A 26,327-nucleotide genomic window follows, 5' to 3' on the forward strand; every position below is an offset into this window, starting at 1 on the left:
GCACTGAGAAATAGTCGGACAAAGTAGGATCTGAACAGGGGTATCTAGCGAGTCATCGACTAGGACAAGTGGCATTTAATACTAGTACACCAAGAAAATCCAGAACGTAGCTTGAGGTACCTGAATGCAAGAAGGGTTGTATAGACTTGGACAGAAATGATATCTACATCCAGACGCGATGATCCTTCTGGGAAGTCTTCAAAGAGATTAATAAGAAGGCGCCAGAGAAGTCTCGATAGGCTGGTGAAAGGCTTTGTGATCAGCATGTTGCATGCCCAGTATCTGCCAAGCGGCGCCCATCATGCCGTGCCCTAGACCCTTGGGGAAATCACCAAATACCGAGTTCCGAGACGCATGCTTCTGAGCGCCTTCACGCGAGATTCTCTCCTTTTTCGCAGCGGCTAATCTATCCTGCTCACGCTCGTGGCGGACGATGTCATCTTTCCATTCTGCCCAGCGCTCGTAGTTCTCACGCTGTTGTAGCACTTGGTAGCGAAGCTTGACTTTTGATGGGCGCCAGCCGACGCGATTGCCATTGTTTTGGGACATGGTGGACTTAAGATCGCAGACGTTGGATTCTTTCGTCAACTTGAGCAGATGAGCAAAGACGTCCCTGCTTTCGGATGCGGCCTGTTGGACTTTGTCATGCAGAGCACTTGAGCGTGGTTTGGTAAGCGGCAAGTCGAGCCATGAGTGCAAATCTGCCGCCCGTTGTACCGAGTACGGGTCGAGCATGTTTGAGCGTCGGTTTTCTTCGCGGAGGAAGCGAACAGCCGCTTGTAGACTGGCGACTTCTGCGCGAAGAGCCTCGTTCTCACGCATGGCGGCCAAGGAGAGACTGTTATCGATGGCAACGCCGTCCGTCGTAGTCCCGACTCCTGTTGTACCGGAGAGTCGTTTGACACGCTCAAGCCGATTCTTGAGCTCCTCTCGCTCCGCTTCCATGGCTTGCAGGTCCTTGCGTTGTGTCTCAATAACCCCTTCGAGGTCTGCTTGCTTCGCCTGCATCTTCTCAATCTTGCTTTCAAGGTCCTTGGCCATGGATGCTTTCTTGGTAGCCTCACGCATTCTCGACTCTACCAGTTCTACTCGGAGAGCTTGCTCCTCAATTGTCTTGTCCTTGACACCCAGGGCTGTCGACGCTTCATGTATCTCATTCTTGAGCCGACGTATTTCCTCATCCGCGTCTGGAGACTTTGTCTTATTCGACTTGAGCTCTGCAGCTCTTGCAATCCATGGGGCGGGACGCCTCTCAAATTCTGTGGTGATAGATAGATCGGAGGAGACCGCGTCCAGCTCCTCAAGGAGGCCGCTCAGGGTACGTAACCGATCATGGAGTAGGGACATGGTGTCTTTGTTTTCGGATCCTTCCGACGGTAGACAATAAGCTGTGGAGGTTTCTGACATCGTCTTCGATGCCTCTTCCATAGTCAAGGGTTCGGTCCGAGCCTCATCACTAACAAGAATCACTAAGTTCTCCCCAAGCTGACGTGCCCAAGCAGAGAGCTCCTTGGCAGCTTCTTCGGCGCTCTTGAAGGGACCGGCAACATCTTGTGATAGAGACAATGATCGCGATTTAAGATCTTCGAGCGTACGATAAACCTTACCGAGGGCGACTTTCAATCCCCGAGCTTGGGACACAAACCCTTCCGCTTTGGTAAAGAGCAAAGAGCACTCCCCGTCACCCTCCTCCGGGACTGTAATCTTTGACTGTAGCAATGCCTTCAACCGTGCCATGCAAGTTGCAGCATGATCTATATATGACTGCGTCAATGATGAGCGCATGCACAGTTCATCCGCAAAAGCCTCAAGGGACGAAGGAAGGAGGGTTTCTGCGAGATGCGAAAGCAGAGCGATGGATCTCTGTAGTTCTACAGCGCATTTTCTGAGGTTCAGTTCATTTTTCTTCAGGCCTTCCATCCAGAAATTCAACGTGCGCTCCACTGGCTCCATCTCGAACAAAGCTCCTTTGACGCTCTCAAAATTTTCTGTGGAGCAGCTAGAGATGTAGTTGACAAACCGGTCGCTAAGAGACGAGATATACATGAGTTTCTCAAGCACGTCGTAGGCCACGAATATTTCATCGAGACCTGTAGCTATCGAGGCTTGCTCGGATATGTTTTCACGTATAGTGTTGTTCATCAGAGAGGCCTTGAAGCTGACCCGCTTGAAGCGCAAAAGGGCGAGAATCGAATTTCGCTCTCCTTCAAAATAGTCGGGTAAATAAAGTTTGAGAATGGATAGATGTTGCAAAGCTTCTTCTGCGTTCATACGACCTAGTTCGATATCGATTGTCTTTGTCTGCGTCTTGGCCATCGACGCCTGGAGTTTTATATTCAAGTCCATCATGGCTCGCGACCGCGCCGTAAGATCGTTTGCCTCGGCTTCCGAAATCTGCTGAGATGCTCGCATATCCTCCAGATCCCCTTGTAAAGTAGAGACCAGCTCCCTAAAGCGGACCAGAGAGTATTCTAGATCTTCGATGACTTCATCTTGCTGAGAAATCTTTCGGCATTGTTCGTTGAACAGGCTTTCCCGGTAATCAAGCTCCTCCTGCAGTTGTTTTTCTGTTTCGATGTGGTTGTATTCAAGCTCATCGTTGATCTCTTTCAATGCCTCCAAGTCTTCGATAGCAGCTTTGAGCTCGTTGATCTCTTCCTGGTATCGCATGTTCTTGTCGGCGAGCTCTTCGATCATTTCTTCAGCCCCAAGTGCTGTTTCCAACTGCTGCTTGAGGTCTTCAACATTGTTCTCAGATACAAGCAGCTTCTCTTTCGTTGCTTCGTACTGGGATTTGATCGCAGCATAATCCTCCAAATCCTGCTGGAGTTCCTTGATTTGGTCCCGTAGCTCTGACTCCTGCTGTTGGGTCATGTCCCGAAGACGAATCAAAGCTTCGCGGAGACGCTCATTTGTCTTCTCCATTTGGAGCCATCCGTGGCTGGATTTCTCTTCAGGAGTCATGACCTGACCAAGCTCCTCGTTCTCTTCCTTTAGAACCTCCAGCTCCAGCTCCAACTCTTCAACTCTTGCCCTTAGCACGGCACACTCGTGCTTGAACGCATCGGCTGTCTCTTCGGCCATTTCACGGTCCAATGCGGCCATTTCCAGGATCGACTCATGCTCCGCTTGGAGACGTTCAACTTCCTCAAGCTTGGCCTCTGTGTCTTTCAGTTTCTTGCGCAATTCACCAATCTCAAGCTGTTGCGGCTGGTACTTTGCTTGCAGCTTCTGGATAATGGCTTCAAACTTATCCCTCTCTGATTGTAGTTTCTCTAGGGTTTTAAGCTTTTCTCGGTCCTCCGCTCGTTTCTTCTCCATGACCTTGAGTTTTGTCTTCATCTCATCAAGTTCCCTCGCGACAGCCGCAGAATTGTTTTGTGCTTGCCGTTGCAAGGAAGACGTGAGGCTAGGGCGGCCGCCGGCCGGACGCCCCGAGCTCAGTGCCTTTTCGGATACCTTGCGGGTAGGAGCCTCATTCCCGTCCATGTCAGGCTCAGCATCTCTAGGATCTATCTCAGGATCCCCCGAATAGGCACTCGTGTGGCTTTCTGTCTCCTCCGATGACTTGTTGGGAGCGGTTGGGCGCAATGCAGGCCGCTTCAACTGTCCTGAAGACGTTGTTGGTTCACTTTGCAGACTTGGTCTGGCCGCCTTGCTGGCGGGCCCTGATATCGACGATCGAGATTGGCGAGCAGCGACAGAGGGAGGCGGAGGAGGGCCCATCGACGTCTTTGGTCCGGACGGAGGGCGGGCTTTCACTGCGGACGGCCGTGAAGGGCCACTGATGGACGAACGAGTTGAGGAAGCAGGGACGGCGGGGGTCGATGGAGACTTGATCGGCGATTTGAGTGGCGATTGAACCTGCGACATGTTAGCAGTTACCAGAACATTGGCACGCAGGGACCGACTTACCCTTGACGTCCGCTGAGATGCGGACCGCGACGTCGGCGACGGGCTCGCAGCACTGACGCTATGTCTTTTGGCATTGTTCGCAGGCAAAGCGCTGGGTCTTTTCATGGCAATTCCACTTGTTGTAGAACCTGTCTGGGCTCGTCCTCTGTTCGCTGGAGCACTGGCGCCGCCCCTGGCGGGTTGTTTCGTCTCTCGCACAGGCTGTTCAACGATGGCGGCAACAGCAGACGGTCGTATAAACATTCCATAGCCCGGTTCACAGTCAAAATATCGTTCTCCTTGAACAGCACCATCGTTTTTGCCTGTAGGTTCATCAAGCTCAATACCGACCCAATCGCCAGCAGCAAAATGCGTAGTCCCAATAAACCGGACGGTGGCCTGCCGACCGTCGGTCAGAGTGACTACATGGCCAATAAATAAGTCAGACATGACACAACATTCGGAATGAGAGCTGTTGCTCAATCAATGGCCAATAGAAATCCGGTTGCAGGCCTAGATTAATGGCCGAGGAGATGAAGTTGTTGATGTGTTTGTTGCTCCCTGAGCCTCAAGGACGCGACGCCGCGTGATTGGCTGGACGTTGAGCCTGAGGCACCAGCCCCTGATACAGTTCAGCCAAAGCGTCTAAACCGTACAGCACAAGTGGCCGGAGCATCCACAGTCCAATTTCCTTTGTGCTTTTGACTACTCCGTACAGGGACAGTGCCTGGGTTAGGCTAGGCAGACTACAGAGGACATTGTCGCCGGGAACTATCCGCCGGCGCATCCGGGCAATCTACCCGAAAGAAGTTACTCTTCAGTTCTCTACGACAAAACTAATGTCAAACACCTCCTGCGCCGCATCGTGGTCTGGCAGCTTTTGCCAAAGGACACAGAAAAGCACAATTTCTTGCCGGCCGTTGGATGGTAGAAGCTGACCATTCGCTATGAAGCCGCATCAATGGTTTAGTGACTCTCGTTCATGGCATGATCTGGATGACTCGTTTGGAGTCGTTCGTCTCGAGCGGTCGAACTGCTGTGGGACGCTAATCAGTGCGCTCTAAGCGATGCTTAAGTAGCTTGCTGGTCCAGGACCATGTAGGCAATTTACGAAATCCAGGCTTAGCCTCAAAAGGGTTCTCTTGGACTGGTGAAGTCGCTTTTCGGGCCTTGGCTGTGATATCCACACTTTCACAAGTAGGCAAGAGTCCATTTCAACAGTGGCTAGAATACCCTCGTGCGCTCCCTAGACCACTAGACTAATTGTTGGTTGAGTCAAGTCAATATCGCGGGGTTACATTGTGGCGACTCCCTGTGTAATAAACATGTCTTCTCTCCTGGCGTTGAGGGTTTTTGGTCTGCTTTCCTTTGTAGGAACCCCGCGCTACATAGACTGTTGTCCTTAATATAAGTGAGAAGCAGTTCCTGCGCTTTCCACGGTGTTCATTCTGACTTATCAGTCGCTGTATCATTCCTTCTGACAATCTCTCTCCTCAAAGTCATCAGCAGAAGTGGAAAACAGGACCGCGAAAATGCGGCAGTCTTTGTATCACGGTGCAATCTGGTTTGCTTTAGCCAGTCTTGCATCGGCCGATGCTCCATCTTCTCAGCAATGGGCTGAGAGAGCAATCTATGTTTGTCTTCCTTGAATCTTATCACATAGGTCGAACGTCTAGCATGACCGTCTCGGCTCAAAGTGCTGACTGTGTCATCTATGTAGCAAGTTATGACAGACCGCTTTGCTCGTCCAGCGGGCTCATCTGACGCACCTTGTGACCCCGAAAGGTACTGCGGAGGCTCGTGGACTGGCATCATTGACAAGCTCGACTACATCCAGGACCTCGGATTCACCGCCATTCAAATCTCGCCGGTCGTGGAAAACATCCCAGACAATACCAAGTACGGCGAAGCATACCATGGATACTGGCCCAAGAATCTGTATGCTCTCAATGAACACTTTGGGACCGCAGATGAGCTTCGCAGATTAGTGAGCGAGGTCCATCGACGAGACATGTACCTAATTGTTGATGTTGTGATCAATGATATGGCTCAAGCTGTCAATGGCTCCATGAAAGATGACCCGTCGCTAAAGATTGACTATTCCCAGCTCTTTCCCTTTGACGATGAGAAGTACTATCATCCTTTCTGTGCCATCACGGATTGGACTGATCCTAAAATATACAAGAATTGCTGGTTTGCCGTGGAAACGGTTGCCCTCCCGGATCTGAACACAGGAGATGCCTCCGTCGCCACAATGATCGGAGATTGGATCAAGCAATTTGTTGGTAACTATTCTATTGACGGACTCCGCATTGACGCTGCACTGCACATGGATGACGACTATGTCGAGGGCTTCTCCAAGGCGGCTGGTTTATTCACGATAGGCGAAGTCAGCAACGGAGACACAAGCCTGGTGTGCAAATACGAAAATTTGGTTTCTAGCGTCCTGAATTATCCACTATATTACGCCTTGATCCAAGCCTTCACAGCGGGCAATATGCTTGGACTCGCTGAAAGTATCCGAGCTGTGCAAAAGGACTGCAAGGATTTCGCGCTTCTGGAAACGTTCGTCGAGAATCACGATCTCCCTCGCTTTGCGTCACTGACCAATGACACCACCGTAGGTTTGGATAATTGCACCAGACATTTTACATCAGCTGACAGATACGAATTAGTTGGCAAAGAACGCGATGGCTTTCAACATACTCTCAGATGGCATCCCCCAAGGCACGTTCCTCGACATGACCCAGGCGGTCCCCAGGCAGCGCTAATAGACACAACCAGTATACCAAGGTCAAGAGCAGCACATGTCGGGCAACTATACGCCTTTCAACCGAGGCGCCCTTTGGACAACGAACTATGATACCACGAGCCCGCTATTCAAGCTCACCGCAACGCTCAACAAGCTCCGCAACCATGCCATTAGCATCGACAACCACTATGTGACCAACCATAGCATAGAGCTTCATTCCGACAACTCCACGTACGCCACCAGGAAGGGCCCTGAGGGAGTGCAGGCTGTTTCAGTCTTCTCAAACCAGGGCACCAATGGTGGTAAGTACCAGCTTGCGTTGAAGGATGCGTATGCGCCAGGGACAGAGGTCATGGAAGTCCTGGGCTGCTCCAAGCTCACTACTGACGATGTAGGCAACCTGACCGTCGAGATGGACGCTGGTGAGCCAAGGATCTTTTTCCCTGTCGCCCAACTCAAAAACTCTGGGCTGTGTGGCTTTGAGAAACAGAAGACTGCCTCGTCGAGCAACAGCGACCGCGACAGCAACAGCAACGATTCGACCCACCCCTCTAGTCAAGACAAGGATGCGGATAAGAAATCCTCTGCGAGTATCGTTGGCGTTCCATACCCTGGTATGCTGATCTCTGGGGCGGCATTAGCGTTTCTGAGCTGGTTTCTCTAATTGGCTTCTGTTGAAATTATTAGAGGCCTTAGACTGGCAGGGATCGTTCGGACACCCTTTTTAGTCTAGTGGTAGTAATTTATTTCAATAGCTTCCAAAGCCATCTTAGCTCATGTTACCTGGTGCTGTATCTCTACTTGCCACGACTGTCTTCATTGCCTACCTACTTCATTTTCTTGACTGTGCCCATGGCACCATTTCCCTCACCTCAAAATGTACATATCCACTTTAATCTATTGATTGCTCATACTTGCGGCCACAGATCCTGCATGTCCTCTACTGACTGGACTAACTGTACCGGGGTTAGCTCTTCCGTAACTGAATCCCGTACGGAGTACTTCGGATCGAATCCACTCCAAGCTTCATTTATTATGATCTTACCTTGATCTTCAAGCAGGAACAATCGACCGCAATATTGTACTATCAGATAGTGAGGCGTGGGAAGGCGGAGGGTGAGGATCTGAACGACAACGGACGGAGTGTGGGACGGACGATGATGGTTCATGCCGGCCCGCAAAGGATGGCTGGAGATCGCGGGAGGATCATGGCTATTCTCCATACGAAAGAAAAAGGGAAATGGCGCAATTAGACTAGACAATGTGTTTGTCGCCATACCAGCGACGATCCGCCATCATAAACCACACGACGTCACGAGAGGTGTCAAATGTAGTGCATGTATTTAAAGAGGCTTAACACTCCTCACAATCATGCTATTCAATCAAGATCAATCAACCGAGTTCAAGTCCGTGTCTCAGTGCCACCATGCTGTTTTGGATGCTTATAATTCCTCGCTGCGGCTATGCTTCTTGGTTGCCTCGTCTTTGCTGGTCTTTGCCATTGGCAGCTTGAGCAAGCATGGAATGGCGCAATGTCAAGGAGGCCAAAGGGGTATCCAAGAATACTGCTAATGAAGACGCTGCCGAAGAGGCTATGGCTTGGATGCACGGAGTGATGAGAAAGAAGGCAGATTGATGGGGTCTGAGCAGGCATGGATTAGATTGTGAACAAATCCTTAAGCGGCTACTAATCCTCACCACTATCGTGCTCACGTTTCATGACGTCTTCCGAATTTAACCTAGATCTGCATGTTCTAGCTAAGGGCTATACTATTCCAGAAACTCAGGAATGGAATTGGATCTTGGGTACCGCCCGTTTCGCTCAGTGGATTCTCACCATCAGCGTGGAAAACGACCCCACACCACACCCAGTCCTTCTGGCTCGGATTAGAGTCCTCCACAAGCCGGCGAGAGTAGAGATGGGCTCTGTGCCATTTATCATGTCCGCACCGGCAGTCAGTGCCGGTTAAAACCGAGTCTCACTTCCAAGTCTTCATCGACCGTCCCGAGACGTCAACGATGTTTTCGTCACACAGGATATATTGCAGATAGGCTTTCGAAGATTCTCGGGCCCCGTTGATATCAGGGGGCGGCAAGGAAAGTACCGTCGGGTGATCCTTCAAGGCATAGTCCGCGGGCTCTGATACAAAACCAGGTCGGAAACGGGCGATGCCTGAGCGCCGGAAGTCTGGATCCTGGACACCATCGGCATACTTGATAAAGGAACCCAGCTCGTGGCAGAGCGGGATTTCAAAACTTCTCGTCCCCCTCATCGCTAACGGCCGCCTCATTACACATACTTTGGACAGTCTCCAGGTACATCTGACGACACTCCTCTGATACCAGGGTCGGAGGCTGGATGCCATCCATATACTGGTGGTATAGTGTTTTGACGTTCCGCCAGCCGAGTGGCACTTCTCTCCTCACGAGCTTGCCGGACAGGGCCTACCGGGGTGCAATCATTCTAGAAACCAAGGGCGAGATTACTCCGCCAGAGGGGGCGCATCTTTTCCAGTTTTTTTCTTCTTTGATGGGGAGGTTCATGGCTTCGATTTCGTCGATCCGGTCTTGGAGGAATTGCCGGTTAGAGGACTCCTTTTGGGTACAGAATTGTTCTACTCCCAGGCGCATGATTTTATCTGCATTATGGGCAGATGGCTGTGTGGTGTGTGCCATGCCTAGTAGTAGAAACCCTATATGGTGGGTGCATGGAGAAGGGCTAAAAGGAAAAAAGGAATTGATTAAGATAGAATAGTGACCATGGTATCGTGTGAGAGGGTGCCTGGAAGCCTAGAGAGGCTGCCATACCAGTGTTTGTCAAGAGAAAGGGTCGTGACTCGAGTTATAGTGTTACAGGGCATGTCTTCCTCCTAAACGCCATTGATGGATTTACAAAATAGGAATCATAACGACGTCGAAGCGTTGACAATATATAAGAGATTCCTGTGATGGAGCAGCAACCTCGACATAGGATGTCATTAAGACAGTCTACCACAGCCCTAGCAATTGCAGAACCAAAAAGAAGACACTGGTATGATTCTGAAACCGCATGGTGTGTCCACAGCTGCGACTGCTCAGCAGGGATTCAGGGAATTGACGCTTTTGATTTCGTGCACATCACCGGTCTATAACTAACTGCCGCAATCAGGAGCCCCCATTGCTAGCCCAATCCCACATGCTTTGTGTATATTCATTAATCTAACAATATACAAACTACCCTTTCTATGAACAAACGTCTGTCGAGTCTATCATGCCATATTAGCCTTAAAGAACTGCGGGAACAGTGTCCGCAGCTCCTCAAGGCTGCGAATCATGTATTGCGAGGCCGGAACCCGAGGCACCGGGAGCGTCGGTTCGACGAGGTGGACAGTAGTCCAGCCACGATCCGCGGCGTGTTTGCAGTTCAAGTGCGAGTCGTCTGCCGATTATCAGCACAATACTGAGAGAAGGTCAAAGGGCGAAAGAAAATAGCATACCAACAAAGTAGCACTGCTCTGTGCTCGGCACCCCGGCTTCAATCTCCGCCTTCTCGTACATATCCTGGGATGGCTTGCAGATGAGCGGTGGCCGCGAATAGTCGCAGAATGTGATGCCCTCGAACAGATCATCCACCTTCAACAACCTGATGACACGTTGAGCATGTGAGATGTAAGCGTTTGTGAGCAGCCACAGCTTCACTTTGGACTTGTCAATGTCCTCGAGTAACTTGCGCAATTTGGGATCTGGCTTGAGGATATTGTCCAAGGGGAGGGCGTCGTCGACTTCACGATTGAATTCAAGAGGGTCAATGGTGTGGTGACGTGTGAGGCCCTGAATCGCAAGACCGTACTCCTTGTAGTATTTCTGGTGGAGCATGTGGGCATCTTCAGCAGAGAGGGAGAGGTGCTTGACGAAGAACTGGTCTGCCACGGTGATTTAAATTAGATGAGTTCATCGTCCGAGTGCGTCCATATCGAGGGAATTCGAGGCAACTAACGGATCAATTTCTGCATCTCATCATGGATGTTGCAATCTGCGGTGGCCATGTCAGTCCTCATCGGAGCGCTCGAGTCGGCGGGGCTCCTGACCTCGAGAATAGAGCTGCGCAAGACTTCCATATCAGCCTGGGAATATGCCAAAGAGCAGCAGATATAAGGAGCAATGGATATACATACACAATTGTCTATGTCAAAGAAGAAAACTGGCCTTGAGTCAGGATCAGGTACTGCCCCAGTGGGACATTCCGTAGTCGCCATTGTTCTCCGAGGGTGAATGAAATCACTGTGAGAGTTGAAGAGTCTATAAGGAAAAGATGAGGAAAGTGTAAATCTAGGTTGGATTCTCTGGCATATGCGATAAGTCCGTAACATCAACGAAGTCATAGATGAAAGACAAACGGAGTAGAGTCACCCTCACTATGATTCACATCTTCATGAACGCAGGCGCCCTAGATCTGCGGAAATAACCGCCCGCATTGTAATTCCGTACAGAGCTTAGCGTTTGACCGCCAAAGTCACGGTCTCACAGACTGCCTTTACTACGCCTGAGTGAGCCTAGCGTACCTTAGCTGACTCCGTACAGTACCTCCGTTCGGACTCGAATGCTTGCATTCTGCTATTTTTTTTTCTTCTGTCTCCCTTGACCACGTCAAAGGCGAAAAATACACCCGACCTTCCTGCTCCCATCCTTCCATGTTTCCTGTCGATAGAGTGATAAACTCATCACAGGTGAACTAGGTTTAAAAGACTTTTGGATTTACAGGTACTCCAAGTACCAATATAAATTACTCCCATAAGCCAACTCTCCCGCCCGTGGAGCTTCAGCGTGATGGCAACTCCCGGGACAGCTCAACTCCAAGCTGCAGCTATATCAGCCAGCTTATCGGAAAGCGAGCAGGTGAAGGAATATGAGAAGATCTTGAAAATTAGCGACGACATCTTTACTGGTGCTCACCCTAGGTTGAAAGTTCCCCAGCAATTTGTGCGCAAGACCGCGTCTCACAATGCCCCTAATCCCCCTACCCCAACAAGACAAGCTCAGGTAAAGACGGCTGGTGGCCAGACCCCTTTCCAGGGTCATCCATCTCAGTCCAAGCCAGCAGCTGCAGGAGTCGCGAGTGCGCAGACCCTCAAAAACAATGCGTTATCTGGTGTGACCAGCGCCCCCCCGTCTACGCGTATTGTTCCCAACCCTACGTCGGAGATTGATCCGATCTTCTTGACCAAGTCCGATGATCTAGTTAGAGCGGAATTGCAGTTGCAACGACAAAGAGTGGAGAGGGCGTTGCGAGAGCAGCTGGAACAGAAGAAGCAAGAGTCCCGGCAGCGGGCCGCCATGCAGGACGCGAAGCCGGACTTTGATGTCTCGGAAGTTTTGAACAAGGCTCTTGAGCTGGTTCCACCTTCACCATCCATCGATGTGCCGGGGCCCAATGGCATGGAAGCCCCCAGTGACTCGTATGATGAATCGTTCGACTCCAGTAGAGCCCCTGACTCTCCGATTCAGCAGAAGCCATCTTCGGCGCCTCTTTCTAATTCAGAAGAAGTTGCTACTGAAGCTCCAGTAGAGAATTACTCAGATGAGTTGCAACGGCTTGAAGCCCTCAACAGACCTGCGTCGGATCAGGAAATGCAAGATACTTACCCCGTTGCAGACCGTCAAAGGCAGTCCCAGCAGGCTCAGGTAGATCCCACGAACACCAATTTGCAGGCCATCCAACAGCAGGCGAATGCTTTCGAAGAACCCGAGTATTCGCCTCCGGCTCCAGATATACCACCTATGGAGAGCACAGTCCTTCCTCCGCCAATCCAGCAGAGTCAGCCACATACGGAGAAGCGCAGTGGACAAGCCCAGGAGCCTCCTCGTCCCCACCAAAATCATCGCAAAACCGTATCACCTAGGGATAACGTGAGGGTTGTGCGCAATCATATCACATCTCCTGCGGCACCGCAGCCGTCAAGAGTTTCTCCTCTCGCCATAGCTAAGGTTCCCACCATCCGTCCACCCAAAGTCCTACCAGTAGACTACAGCTCTAACCGGACGCAGCATGCGAGACAGGATCTTCGGGCTTCCAGCCCTGAAATTCCGCCCCAGCAGTTGATGCCGAGGAAACGTAGGAGACTACAGGAAGACAGAAGCCGGCCCGGCCCGGTCTCGTACAGACCGCAAGCAGGTGGCGGTACCGAGGCATATATCAAGGAAGAGCCGGTCTCGCCGCCGCCCTTCGCCGACACGGCACCCGCAATCCATCCTCAAGAAAGGCCAATCTATATTGACATTGCCTCGCCTCGCCCTCCCTATACACCAGTATATGAGAGAATCGAACCGGTGCGGGAGCCTGCATACGAGCTCGATCCTTATCATGAAGCTCACGTTGAAGCGTCATACCCAAGAACGGTTTCGAGGCTTAGTGCTCGGCGCCCAATACGCGATGACCAAGATCTACGGAGGGTCGCAAGCTTGCACCAGGCCCGGCAACCAGAGTATACTCGGGAGTACATTGAGCGACCCAGCTCTCGCTCGCTGCGCGCTGCATCCTACGCTATTGTGGAGCGTCCTCCGCAAGAAAGAGTCAGGTACTATGACGACCCGCCGCAAACTTATGCCAGGCACTACGCCCCGGCGGTTGAGTCGCCGACATCGCCGCGCTACCAAGAGGCCTGGATCCAAGGAAGTACGACGGCGCCTCCACGGCGAATACTGATAGACGAGCATGGAAATCACTATCGTGAGAGGACTCCGCCACCAAGAATGCAGGCAATGCCTCCACCCCCAGGTCGAATCCCGCGAGGCGATGTCTACGATGACGGCGTACGTCCTGGTGGTAGCGTTCGAGCAGTCTCCGTTGTTGAGGATCCATATGGTGGCCGGAGATACGTGCAGGAAATGCCACCGCCGCCACTAGCTTATCGACGGGTGACGGATTACCCTCGGCCCGCCCCGAGCGAAAGGCGCAGCTACGTCACGCCACTGGTTGATGACAGAGAGCCTTACCGACGCAGCAGTAGCGTCCAAGTTGCCGGGTATCCTACGGCTCGTGCGACCTACGTTGAAGAGGCGAAAATTCCGCGAGAGAGGATCATCAGGATGCCAAGTGTGCGGCCCCCTGCTCCTCGATATGAGGAGCCCCGGGAGATGGTCCCGCGGATTGGAAGCGTCCGCCCAGCCGAACGAGATGTAAGTGTTTATGTAGACGATGACGCTCGACGGCCTAGAGAATATATCGAGCGACCTGTTTATATTGCGCCACGTCCTCTGGCGAGAGAAGAAAGATACTATGAAGGGGAGCCGGAGCGGGTTGCCCTCGATGGGAGAGAGGCAGTTCATCAGGTTCCCCAGCGTTATTGAGGAAGCCGAATCACATTGTTTATTGATTTGCATGTATGGAGTACCATCACAAAGTTATCTAACACCTAATGTACACTGTCTGGAACATGAAAGGGTATTCGAAAGATAATTCCACTAAACCACCACCTGCATCAGAAATACCACTACAGTAATGGAAGGAGACAACAAGGGATCTTCTTTTCCAAAACACGGAGGCTCATCATCTGCAAGGATCTGGAGTAGTGGCATTGATAGTAGTAGCGGTTAGATATTCTGCAGTTTATGGGGAAAATCCCTAAGCTAGGTAGCATAAGTCCAGCTCAGGCCACATAATTTCTCGTGCATGATTCAGGCATACAGCATACACCCATCCATGCTGCGTCTTGCATGCAAAGGTAGAGTAGACACTTCCACAGCGGAAGACTGCAGCTGCAGGACTCTAAAGTCCAGACGATTAGCGGTCTCCGTATCGGTGAGAATCAACAGGCAAAAACTTGTCTTTACGGGTTAATCATGGCGTGTGCTGGGCTGGGCGCATCCCATGCTCGGGACCCCTAGGGGTGTATGTTCTAGTGTTTGTAGTTTCCACTGGGCTATATACATCGTAGACAGTCGCTCATGGCAGAGTTGCGCGGAACAAAGACGGACGTATATGCACGGTGCAGGCTACCAGGGGATTGCAGAGAGACATCATCCGGGGAATAATTTGCGGGATTGATTCCATTTGGTTGATGCGCATATGCCCATTTTGTTGGATCCTTGGGCTTAAAGGGCCGAGTTAGAGTACAGAGTACAGACCAAGCAGTCTACTCCGTAAGACAGACCCACAACTAGCACTAGCGACGATGACGTCGTTGATTTTGGTCAATGAGAACTTGGGTTGCTATTTTTCCTTACAGAGATATCTGAATGGTTCTCAAGACGCATGGATCTTTGTTGTTGCCACTAGTTCGAAGTATGAAGGGTCTGTCTTGGTGAGGAGCGGTGGTTACTTTGATGGTGCCCAAGCATACCTTTTAGAGACATACTTTTCCTTCTGGGCTGCGAATACCACGGAGGCCTCCAATTGCGCGCTACAGGGTCCTTGGCTTCGATTGAGTTGGAATGGTCGAATTCCATTGATATGATTGGCATTCTTCAGGTAGATCCATGGTGCTACTTGACCAGGAAAAAGTGTAGACAGATGATCCTGACACTTGCTGATGATTATGGGGACAGGAAACAAGATCGGGAATTTCCGAATCTTCGCTGCTCCTCTTGGAAGTACGGGGCAGAGAGGTATCTCAGACACTGTACTGCTGGTGTCCTGATTTGGGCTCCCTTTCAAGTTCCGGGTGGAGCAACCAAATACTTGCATTGACAGTAATGATGATGGGATAGATGGGAACTGGTGACGCAAGTTCTTGTACACCGGACCTGAAACACTCCCTAAAGAGGGGATTGTGAACAGATACCAATACCTTTTCCGACAGAACGAACCCGTAGTGTGTTGAAATCAAACCTCCCTAGAGAGGGACAAGTCCCACTTCCATGCCGCCCCTTGAGGATCAACCATTGTGGCATGTTTCGAGTGGCAAATCTTGTATTACAAGCTGTTAAGTCAACACTAGTACCTTAGTACGTGTATAAAATCGGCCAGGTAAACACAAACAGCTCATTATGAACAAGGGATTCCTTCAATTCCCGAGCAAATTCAATTCGCTCAACTCGAGAGCCGGAACAACTGGGCGAGGTAGTAACTCGCGCGCACTGACATGAGTCCCTCGGTAATTGGACCGGTTTTATGACATGAATATCCTCATTGATCGGCCGTTGACCTACGGAAAGCCATCCTCACATGCAGTTGAGAGGATGTGGTCATACCACAGCAAGCATGGGTGCGGAATGCAGACTCCGTCAGTTGAGCTGTCAACCTCAGCTGTGCTAGGAGATGCACGTGACTGCGATTTTCGCTTGGAACTCGCGAAAGGGAATAGCGTGTGGGCCGTGCAGGAAAGACGAATGCGAGAAGAGCAGGAGATGACAGCTGATAATCGTACAGCCACACCTTTGTTCCAGATCAGTATGACTCTGTTCATCTTTTTTTGCGGGAATTCAGGTATTTGCTATTTTGAAGACTTGCATATGGGAGAGAGGAGAGGATTGTCTTGAAAACAAGTATTAGTATAAGAGCAACGGAAGACACTATTGAGGTGCTGAGGATATAGATGGGTTAGTCTGCCTGAGGCTGCCTCCTCTTGAAAGCAGGAAACTTGAGAGCACAAACTCTCAGAAACCATTGTCATCGTCACTTATTGTAGCCATAGTACTACGAGTCAAGAACAGTCTACAGTCATTATGATGATAAGGTGATTATAACTTAATTGCTTTGTTGGTGACCAACCCGTCCTTTGTCCTTACCCAGTAGTCTAGACACTGGACCTTTGACCCGCATCTTCCGCCGTAAGGAAACAAAGGCCACTGGGCTGAGAGTGATAGCATTCTGTGCAAAGAGAGTCAAAGATCAAATGAATAGAGTAGCTCAATTGTTCATGTTTCATCTACTTTCTATATTTACCATCCTCTAGATAGAATTAACAGAGGAAGAGCCGTCCAAGGAGAATCGAAGACCAAGACCCGTTCCCAGTCCGTTGTAGACCAACGAAGGAACCTGAATTCAGCCAACCCAGACCGTTCGAGGAAAATACCTTCAGCGCCCAGAGCTGTCTGTCTGTCTCTTCCCTCTTACTCAACATTCTCACTCACTTCCTCACTTCCTCACTTCTCTTCTTCTCACTCCTCCACTTCTCCCTCCCATCTATTATCTTCTCTTCATTTGACAATTCTTCCTCCCCTTTTGGCTTTTCTTCTTCTTTTTCTCTTTCCCCCTCCTCTTTGTCTTTCCTTTGCTCTTCATCTGCCTCCATTTCCCCACTTCGATACCCTTGTCTCGTTGATCGAATTGCTTTGCCTTTTCCCACCATTCCGGTTCCATAACGCCCTTGTCCACCTACACCATTCCATCCGACGCCGCCCTCCCCCAATCATCCCTGTCGAGAACGGCGACTCCATCCTTCGTGAGATCGATCCCTCCTCTCCTTTCTCTTCACCAAATTCCTTCCGGATCAACTTCCGCCATTTCCCTCCTGCTCCCTCTCCTCTCTTTCCCCTCGACTTGCTCAAGGGGTCAGAGACTCGATCTATTCTGGTGTCATGCACAAGATCTCCAATTTTACGGGCCAGGCCCGTCATGGCTGGGAGCGGATGACGCCTACCTTTGGCATGTCTAGACCTCACACTGACATGACCTCTCACACTCTTCGGCGGCCGCATGGCGCTCCTCCTATGACCCCTCCTACCGGAATCGATCCCACGGTCAACCTGTCCTTCAATGTCCCATTCTCCTCGACCCTCGCTGGCCCGGATATCGATGACGTGATTCATGCGAGTCCCGGCGCCCTTCAGCGCTGGTCTTTTCCTGAAGGCACTCCGGAAGGAACCCCAGTCTACAACCTACCCGTCCACGCCAACAACGTCGAATCTCTTCGCAGATTATGCCGTCAGATTACGGAGTCCAGTAACGGTCGCGTTGAAGCGGTGGTTACATCGTCAGAACCCAAATCGGTTCCCTCATTACAGAGACGACCCCAAGGCCTGGTGACCAACGTCTGCATTACGGGTGATGGAGAAACTGTGCGCAAGATGCGGGCCAAAATTCTCAACGAGACACCCATCCTACTGGTATGAGACTAGCTTCCAATCCACAGCATCATATCTAGGTGGTTCTAATATTCGCTAACATGTCTATCCTCAGCGTTGCGCGACCGTCGATGTGGACATACATCTCATTATGGATGGATCGACCAAGGGCGTTCGATCGAGTGTTCTGGAACACCTGGATACCCTGGCTGCCTACACAGGCACCGACATTTTCCTACTGAGCCCCAAGTTTCGTGATTCGGACAGTTCGGTGGTTTCATCCTATGGATACGCTTCGGACAATGGGCTGGATCATCGGTTCCGGGTTTCCATCTACGGTGACATGGAGAGTGCTGAGCATGCTAAGACCAGGGTTCTGATCATGATTGACCAAATTGTGAGTTTCGATCTCGCCAATCAGCTTGATCTTGGGCACTAATGCATCGCCAGCTGAAACGTCATGTGGATGCCATGAGATTGGAGTTGACCATGCATACTTTGGTCTGCGGTCGGACGCGCAAGAACATCAAGCTCATCGAAGCGGCTACTGGCACGGCAATTTACTTCCCCCCACCCTTCCCTCGAATTTTCGGCTACACCCCTCCAGGCGCCCATCGCCGCAGTGAAGATGAGGTGTACATTACGGGTGATACCCAGGAACAGATTGCCCGTGCCAAACAGAAGTTGCGAGAGTTGGTGATGGGAGTCAAGATCTACGTCAAGGATGTCATCGTCAATTCCAACAAGATTGACAACATTCTGCTTGACCGCCTCGACAAGGTCCGGAAGGTGATGGAAATGAACGGCTCCTATGTTCTCTTCCCGCAGCTCGGCAGCCAACGGGGCCTGGTGCGTATCCAGGGCACCGAGGTTCTGCACGTTGAGCGCACTGTGCGGGAAATAATGGCTCTGGTGCGTCGAGCCGTACCATCTCTGATCCCAATTGCATTCACTTTCTAACAACTGTGTAGGCCGGTCAATTCTACAGTGCTTCATGGTGGATCATCATGCCTGACCCTTCCCAAGGCGGCTTCCGCGCTCCTTCTGCCGCGGACATCCGCACAATGTTGTCTGACATCTGCACCAATTCGGGCGCCGAAGTCAGCTTTGACAATCTCACTTTTACCATCAATGGGTCGGACGACGCAGTGAAATCCGCAATGATGGTTGTCAACCAAATTCCATTTGTGAAGCGAAGCCAGTACCAAATGCGCGTCAAGATCGAGCTTGCAAATGAGCACAAGGAGTTTGTCAGTGGAAAGAAGAACGGCAAGATCAATAAGATCATGGGCCAGAGTAAGTCCTATTTCCAACAGACTGTTTGCTGCAACGTCTCATTGACCTTCTTCAGGCAACGTTCAAATCATATTCGATGGCTTCAACGAGTACAACTTCTACATTGACGTCTGTGGCAATCAATATGAGTCCACAAAGAACGGTCTTGATCTTGTTGAGCAGGAGATGCCTGCTTCGATCTCTTTCCACGTGCCGGATCAGTACCACAAGCGGATCATCGGAATCGGCGGACAGCACATTCAACGCATCATGAAGAAGTATTCCGTCTTCGTCAAATTCTCCAACGCTATGGACCGCGGCGGTATGGGCAAGGAAGATGATGACATCAAGGTTGACAATGTCATCTGCCGGACGCCAGCCCGCAATGCCCAGTCGCTCGATCTGGTCAAGCAGGAAATCATGGACATGGTTGAGAAAGTTGTAAGTGGTCGATCTTGTCGTGACAGCCCGTCAAAAGTTGGTTTGCTAATAGCCATCCAGGATGCCGAATACGTTTCTGAGCGTGTTGTCATCAATCGTTTGTATCACCGTGAACTGCTTGCCCGCATGGCCGAGATCGATGAGCTTGAGAAGAAGTGGAATTGCAAGATCGAGTTTCCTAGCACAGAGCTGGCTAGCGACGTGGTAACCATTTCTGGACCCGAGTATCAGGTCCCTCAGGCTGTTGATGCCTTGCTGGGAATGGTGCCAGAGAGCCACGAACTTCTTTTCCAGAGCTCTCAGGAGTTGCGTGACTTCTTCAAATCTCCCGAATTCCGCGAAGATGTCTGTTGCAAATTGAAAGAGCAATACGAGGTCGATACTTCGGTGGACGCAAACCCCGAATCGCCAATCTCGGAGACCGGTTCGGCTTCCTCGACCTTCGCTCCTGAGGACCGTGTTGTGCTCGGGTACACGCGCAACAACGCCGGTGGTCTCAAGGATGCCATCGATTTCTTGATCTCCCGGCTTGTCGCCCATGGCCTTGATGCCACCACGGTCAAGGGTGCGATCCCGCGCCCCAAGTCCGACTCGTTTGAAGAGTCCCTCCCGTTCTTCGACTCGAAACTATTGCAGCATGCTCCCGCGCCCATTGTTACCGACTCCCCCACCCGGCCCAGCTTCCCCGATGAGACGAGCGAGCGAGGATCGATTTTCGAGAGGCTTCGGAAGCCCGGCAGCATCTCCTCGTTTTCTTCTTTCATTGGTCGTAAGAACCATTCGGCTTCTCCCGGTTCGTTCTTTAAACACGCATCCAGCAACGCGTCAAAGGCCTCTCTTGTTTCCATGGAGTCCCGAGACAGTGGCTACCGCAACCCATGGAATGACTCGGGTGTGAATCTGCCGGAGGACGACTTACCTGTCCTTGGCAGTTCCCACAGCCACAGCAACAGCACAAACGGTTGGCCAGCACGTTTTGATACCAAATTTCCGTTCGGTACCGCGCCGGGCGACATGACTCCCAAGCATGATCCCCGCGCATCTTTTGATAGTGGTCGTCCTAGTACTTCCAATTCTACTTCTGGATACCCGGCTCCTATTGGGCCACCGCGTTAAATCAAGATATCAGTTTGCAGCACTATACCCCAAGGCACTTGATCTGCTGTTTCGAGAAGTTTGTTTTCAGCGGTTTTTGTTTTTCCTGTTTTCGGTTTCGTTCCCATTTGATACCACAGACAGCATGCAAGAGGGATCGTCAGGAGATCTCTCGAGTGGGACGAAAAAGAGCATTGGCTGCTCTGTTCTGAGTTGAAAGACGTTTTACTCCTGCGTCTTCTCTTTCCCAAAATCAGCCGATCTGCTTTGTTCCTGATTAGTCTGCGTGCCATATGTTTGCGTTTCTTGTTTCGTGCTTCTTCCGGGGGGTGTGTGTGGAGAGACGGCAATGCCGATTTTGTCTTTTACAAGGGAAACACATTGGAGGGTCGAATCTTCTTTCAAACATTCAATATATGATACCAAGTGGAATGATGGTGTATGGAGGTGTTTGCATGTCTGCTCTTTCTCTGTCTCAAATCTGCTTTCTTCTCCACCATGGAGTTGGAGACTGGTTCTGTTTGACTGCCTGATGTTGGATCGTTTTATATACCTTGATGCACTCGGATATCCCAAAGACCTTGAAGTGTAGACAGAATACCAAGTGACTGCTTTTCTGATACTATCCATACATCCTGCTTCATAGCCTACGGCAGATTGCAATCATCCATCCGATCGAATGTAAGGTATATTATTATCCTCTCACTTTCCCGACCAACGACAAAGAGCGCACGCCCTACCCGACCCGCAGACCGGGTGCTGCAGGTACGCACATCACGCACGGGGAATCATCGCACACGGAGCAAAGGCTACAGAACAAGAGAAAAGAGGAAAATTTCTATCGACATGAATCGAAAGCACGTGCATGTGGCAGGTGCCTCGAGAACCACCACGATAACGTGTGACCTGCATAGAGTATAAAGCACTAGAATTGAATGACAGAAAGGAAAACTAGCGGAAGAATCAAAAGGCCAGGCCAATAGTTGATTGGCGGTGATTGGGACCCGCGTAGTACTCCAACTCGCTGTATGCGAACTGCTGTTGCTGGCCTTCGTAGATGGTGGGGTAGGATCTGTCGTCGGGGATGGACATGTTTGTGGATGAGAGGGCTGGTGGGGCATGTGAGAAGAGGGCCCGGGAAGGAAAGGCCTCGAGATCCTTTTCAGATAGTTGATTTAGATTGAGGTCTCGCGTGCCTCGCGATGTGGGCGTCCTGGGACCTAAGCTTGTGGTGGTGGTTGTGCTCGGTGCGGACGAGACGGCCGTTGAGCCGCTGAGGGTGCGTGAGCGGATGCGGAAGGCGTTTGCGCTCGCGCTGCCGCCTCTGCTCCGGCCGGCCTGGAGTTTCCAGGAGACAGGGGGAGAGGCTTTGCTGCTTGTTTGGAGGAGCCACTGCGCGACGCGGCCGGAGCGGGACGGGGTGGTGTTTGGGGTTTGGGTTTGGACGTCGTTCTCGGAGAGGGGGGTGGATGAGGGATTGGATGTGGGCGTTTCCGTTGACGATGGGGAGTTACCGGTAGGAAGAGGTGGTAGCGGCCTGTCCTGCAGGGGAGTTTTGGGAGGTGTCTTGGGGGGCACCGCGATGGGCGGGGTGATATCGATGCGTTGGCGTTGGGGCATTGACCCATAGCCAGCCGAGGGTTCCTGCAGCCTGGAGTGTGTTGGTAAGAACATGGCCTCGCTGAGGCCGGTGGCGGTTGAGGTACGGGCTGAGAAGTGAGGCATTCCAGGGCTTGCGATGGGAGATTGCTTGTCCAGAAGCTGCTCCAAGTTCGAAAGGGAAGATCGACGGGAGCCTGATCCTACGGGTTTGCGGGCTAATTGGAAAGATGACGAAGAGTGATGATGGGATCGAACGCGGGGAATACGCGAGGGGTCAGTGGGAGAGACAACTGCTTTTGCAGGCCAGGAAAGAGATCGTCGTCGGCCCTCCTGTGAAGTAAATTCGTCAAATGTTGGCAGATCCGAAAGACGGTTGCCCGGTGTGTGGATCTTCAACACGAGAGGTTGAAATTCTGCTGGGCTGGAGGCAAAGGATTGGAACGTCTCAACTCTCCTGAAGTCGGTCGGCGCACTGATCCTCAATGGGGTGGTGGACTGTCGCTTGAACGACATGCTGGCCCTGTTGGATGCTCGGGAGGCGATACTTCTGCCCTCCGTTATCCACGGTGGAAAGGATGAGGTCCGAGGTGGAGGACCGGGGCTCGGAAGGTTATCATAGACCACCAGCTTCATTGGAGGCACGAGATGAGGTTGAGTGTGACATATCCTCATCTCTCGTTCGACGCCTGGATTGCAAGACATTAGCGTCTGTTGGTGGTATATACGGTCAGGAAAGGAATACATACCGTTCGACTTCGTTGCCCTCTGGTAATGTGAGCTCTGAACATCACCTTCAGGGCGCAGACAGGACAAGCAGGACGCAATCCAGCCAGTGAATACGGATCCTGCTTGTTCAATTGCCAGCCTCATCGCCGTCCGAGCTTCAAAGCTGTTGCTCCATCACTTGTTGGAGATACAGAACTGAAAGGGTCACAAGAAAAAAAATAAAGTATTTAACATGTAACGATAAAGAATGGATCACCACAAGCACAACGGTAACAGACAGGCCAGCTGATATTCACCATCCCAAAACTTCAGAGAGGCTGGAACGTCTAGGCCAACGTCTCAATCCACTCTCAACCAACAAGAAACGACTCCTGCCTGGGGAGGGCCATCCATCATATACATCGGCCGCATAGGCGAGTGACGACAAGTACGCAGCTCAGGATGAAACGGAATAGCGATCCTGCATGATGCAGCTGCATCTAACCTGATTCAAGTAACGGCTGCTGCGCTAAGCCAGCTGTGATCAACTGATAATTTCCCGCGAGGGCTCAGAACATGGTCATCAGAACCAGTCACAGCGGTTTGTGGAACACCATCTTGAGTAGCGTGTTGGATCGTTGATCATTGCTCAGGCAGGTTCTGCATCTCATTTGTTGGCAGCAGCAGAGTACATCACATTGACTGGCTTGGATCGCCGACATCTCATCCCACGACGGCCTAGAAGCGATGGTGCCTGACTGGAGCGCTGCTGGTTGATTCTCCCGCTTTAGTGGTGGGCAGCGCGTAAACAGGCACCGCTATTGCTCAGCCGCAGAAACTAATAGGTTTCTATCACAACCACGTCGCTAGGAGACAATAATAGAAGTCATTTAGCCTTTCTCTGCTTGACCAACGTCATTCCTATCACCAGCTTTCTGGCCAATGATGCGTGATATATGTGATTACCTCGTGCTGAGCAAAGTGCAGACTTTAGGTGTCCATCAATCGTATCCCATATATTCAATTGTTAAATGGAACTTAATATATCCTAGACATTTGTTTGAATACCCAGAATGATTAATCGCAGATCGTCCCGTCATTAGCCGTTTGGCATGAGATGAAGTTAAGCTCATCCATCTATTTACCCCAAACGTTCTCCTCTTCTAGGCCCCCATAGGACCAAACAGGGGTTCTCGACTCTTCTTCTTCGGATTCTTCAGGCTCTTTAACAGCTTCTGGGGTTTCATTAGAGGTGTTGCCACCTTCTGCAGGCGATGCTGTGTGGTTCTCCTCGCCGACCGGTTTACCCGAAGGCCTCCTGAATGTGAAACGATTAATGCTGTTTCCTAACCAATTCTCGAGAGAATGGTGAACTTACTGAAAGTGTTTGGTTTCTGGTTCGATCAATGCTGTACCGAAAGCTCTCTCAGCTTGCGCCCGTTCCTCCTCCTCAGCATCTCGATCTTCGACTACGAGGTCAACTAACTGGCTGCGGTGGGAACCTTGGGTGGTCAAGGAGCTTGAGCCGCGCTTGAGGGAAGGCGACTCGTGACTGCCTAGTCGCCGGGAGTGACTGGAGCCATTGCGGTCATTCCGCTGCTCACCTTTCCCGCTCATCGTACGGGATTTCCTGTGCTTCCGGGCTCTCTTCACTGGCTCGGCGGCGTGCTCGACATTGTGGTAGACTGTAGTACTCGGCAAACGTTGATCTCTTGGAACTACGTTGGCTGTGATTACCGGGTACTGGAAAAAATCAGCTCTCCACTTCGTTCTTCGTCGTCAATGTGGGCAAGACTTACATTCCAATCTCCAAACTCTAACGCGCGAGCTTTGGTGAACAAATCCTCGTCGTCTGGATCCAGAGTGGTTTCTTCCATGTCGCTATTTGAACGGAAGCGCTCCAGAGCGCTGCTTCTTCGACTCCGGTTACTTGATTCTGCATCAGCCAGTAAAGGAGTTCGACTGTTGACCTCTCCTGGCTTGGGAATCCAGTACTTTGCCTTTCCGCCTCGCTCGTACCGCATTCCGTCCATGACGCGTTTAACTCGAGATTTAGACTCAGCATGCGGGATGATATGATCCCCGGAATCAAATCGCCTGTACTCGTAGTTCTCACCCCGAAGAGTCATCTTCGTGTCTTCCACCAGATCTTTGGCTCCAAAGGCATCTCGAAGCGCATACACAACCGGCAGCCGAGCGGCGGAAATGGTGGGATCCGCGTAGTCGTGCCAGGAGAAGGCGTACCAATGCGTGATGGCGAAAATGGGCATCTCAAAACAAATTAAGCTATCCTGTATTGCTGCAGCGAGATTGTCGGGTGTGTATCCTGCCACACCATTCGACAGGGCTCCTAACCACTGCAAAATGGACAAGAAGAAGCCCTGCCAATAGGAGGCAAAGATGATGAGCTTGACGCAGAGAAATTTGGGAACCGGCCGAAATGGCTGCAAGTCGTCGTGCAAGCAGACCCAGAACATTGCGAGAGAGTAAAGACTAACAGTGACACTGACATTGTACACTATACCTGTCCAAAGGTAACCTGACTCCAGGCCGAGGTAGCCCTCTTGATAGGTATCCGTCGCTTTCATTATGATTGAGGCGATGGCCAAAATAGGCTTCAGCCATGTATACTGGAGGATCCCGCGCTTGACAGCCAGGAATGTGTGCGGATCCGAGATGTCGACTTTTGGAAGGAAGTGATTCAGGGGCCATGCATGAGATACAGGAGGACGGCCATGTGTCATGATAATCAAAGCCCGCTCGCCACCAAGAAAGTTGATGAGCAGTTGGAAGAAAGTGTAGATCGTGAAGGCCTAAAGAACAGAGGTCAACACCACGGCGCAATAGAACAGAGCTTCTGCTATACCTCGTAGACGTCGCGAATAGGATCTAGCCAAAGAGACGCTCGCCGTGAAACGATGCTCGACCAAGAAGCAACCGCATATATTGGAACCCTAGCCGAATGAGCTCATGGTCCCCTGCTTAGGAGCAAACACTAACATCAAGAGTATACGAACAACATATCGTTGGAGCAATGGCTTTCGGTAATTTTTACTGTCAAACAAGTCAGCGCACAGCTGATGAGTTCAGAGGGTCTCATCGCACGTCTGGAGCCATATGGACCTAGGTGGAAAGAACAGGTGATGTTAGCTTAGCGATCCTTGAGGTAAAAGCCATACTACATGTGTTACTCACAAAAGTGACAGCATCGAAGCTACCAGTGCAGAGACGCCAGCAACTATCACCACAGCTCGAGCCAGCCTCGACCCTGTACCACCAGAAGAAGAGCCTGCAGTCATTGTCGTGAAGACTCCGCGGTACATGACCACGCGTTTTGTTGATTGCCTGAGTCTACCCGCAAAGCATGCTGCAACCTAGCGGAGATAACAAAAATATCAAAACATGATCCCTCGAAGTTAGAAGGAGCTGCTCTTTGACAGAATAAGATCAAGAGCAGGATATTTCTCGAAATATGAGCCGTGGCCGAAAACAACGAAGGACGAAGCTGCTGTCTGACTAGCTAGATAGCCCAAAGCAACCCCGACCAAGTCCCGTGCGGCATTGCGTAGGCAGGAGGAAT

The 26,327-nt window shown here is 51.2% G+C and overlaps 7 protein-coding genes across 7 annotated transcripts; 3 read left to right on the forward strand and 4 right to left on the reverse strand.

Moving 5' to 3' along the window:
* Position 1: 1 nt before the first annotated feature.
* AFUA_2G13450 (uncharacterized protein) lies at positions 2-4,444 on the reverse strand. Its single transcript, XM_077804189.1, has 2 exons — positions 3,916-4,444; positions 2-3,864 (listed from the first exon to the last, which is right to left on the reverse strand). The coding sequence occupies exons 1-2, from the start codon at positions 4,342-4,344 to the stop codon at positions 208-210; spliced, it is 4,086 nt and encodes a 1,361-aa protein (XP_077660351.1). The 5' UTR covers positions 4,345-4,444; the 3' UTR covers positions 2-207.
* Positions 4,445-4,636: 192 nt separating this feature from the next.
* On the forward strand, positions 4,637-7,589 carry AFUA_2G13460 (alpha-amylase). Its single transcript, XM_750586.2, has 6 exons — positions 4,637-5,091; positions 5,175-5,305; positions 5,355-5,528; positions 5,615-6,514; positions 6,570-6,621; positions 6,679-7,589. The coding sequence occupies exons 3-6, from the start codon at positions 5,427-5,429 to the stop codon at positions 7,308-7,310; spliced, it is 1,686 nt and encodes a 561-aa protein (XP_755679.1). The 5' UTR covers positions 4,637-5,091; positions 5,175-5,305; positions 5,355-5,426; the 3' UTR covers positions 7,311-7,589.
* A 2,000-nt stretch (positions 7,590-9,589) lies between these two features.
* On the reverse strand, positions 9,590-10,881 carry AFUA_2G13470 (putative pyrimidine 5'-nucleotidase; the record flags this gene model as incomplete). Its single annotated transcript, XM_750587.2, has 3 exons — positions 9,590-10,064; positions 10,123-10,548; positions 10,623-10,881. The coding sequence occupies 3 exons, from the start codon at positions 10,879-10,881 to the stop codon at positions 9,895-9,897; spliced, it is 855 nt and encodes a 284-aa protein (XP_755680.1). The 3' UTR covers positions 9,590-9,894.
* A 375-nt stretch (positions 10,882-11,256) lies between these two features.
* On the forward strand, positions 11,257-16,422 carry AFUA_2G13480 (uncharacterized protein). Its single transcript, XM_077804190.1, has 2 exons — positions 11,257-12,610; positions 12,671-16,422. The coding sequence occupies exons 1-2, from the start codon at positions 11,453-11,455 to the stop codon at positions 13,970-13,972; spliced, it is 2,460 nt and encodes an 819-aa protein (XP_077660352.1). The 5' UTR covers positions 11,257-11,452; the 3' UTR covers positions 13,973-16,422.
* Positions 16,423-17,143: 721 nt separating this feature from the next.
* Positions 17,144-20,461, forward strand: AFUA_2G13490 (KH domain protein; the record flags this gene model as incomplete). The annotated part of the gene is made up of 6 exons (XM_750589.1): positions 17,144-17,671; positions 17,745-18,026; positions 18,080-18,541; positions 18,601-18,925; positions 18,981-19,345; positions 19,406-20,461. The coding sequence occupies 6 exons, from the start codon at positions 17,144-17,146 to the stop codon at positions 20,459-20,461; spliced, it is 3,018 nt and encodes a 1,005-aa protein (XP_755682.1).
* Positions 20,462-21,383: 922 nt separating this feature from the next.
* On the reverse strand, positions 21,384-23,504 carry AFUA_2G13500 (uncharacterized protein). The gene is made up of 2 exons (XM_001481623.2): positions 22,789-23,504; positions 21,384-22,728 (listed from the first exon to the last, which is right to left on the reverse strand). Exons 1-2 carry the CDS (start codon positions 22,910-22,912, stop codon positions 21,404-21,406), a joined length of 1,449 nt encoding a protein of 482 aa, XP_001481673.1. The 5' UTR covers positions 22,913-23,504; the 3' UTR covers positions 21,384-21,403.
* Positions 23,505-23,736: 232 nt separating this feature from the next.
* Positions 23,737-26,314, reverse strand: AFUA_2G13512 (OSTA/TMEM184 family protein). The gene is made up of 7 exons (XM_077804191.1): positions 25,943-26,314; positions 25,853-25,870; positions 25,748-25,801; positions 25,614-25,701; positions 24,547-25,560; positions 24,126-24,490; positions 23,737-24,065 (listed from the first exon to the last, which is right to left on the reverse strand). The coding sequence occupies exons 1-7, from the start codon at positions 26,068-26,070 to the stop codon at positions 23,885-23,887; spliced, it is 1,848 nt and encodes a 615-aa protein (XP_077660353.1). The 5' UTR covers positions 26,071-26,314; the 3' UTR covers positions 23,737-23,884.
* Positions 26,315-26,327: the final 13 nt, after the last annotated feature.

Source organism: Aspergillus fumigatus, chromosome 2, assembly GCF_000002655.1.
Source record: "Aspergillus fumigatus Af293 chromosome 2, whole genome shotgun sequence".
NCBI lineage: Eukaryota > Fungi > Ascomycota > Eurotiomycetes > Eurotiales > Aspergillaceae > Aspergillus > Aspergillus fumigatus.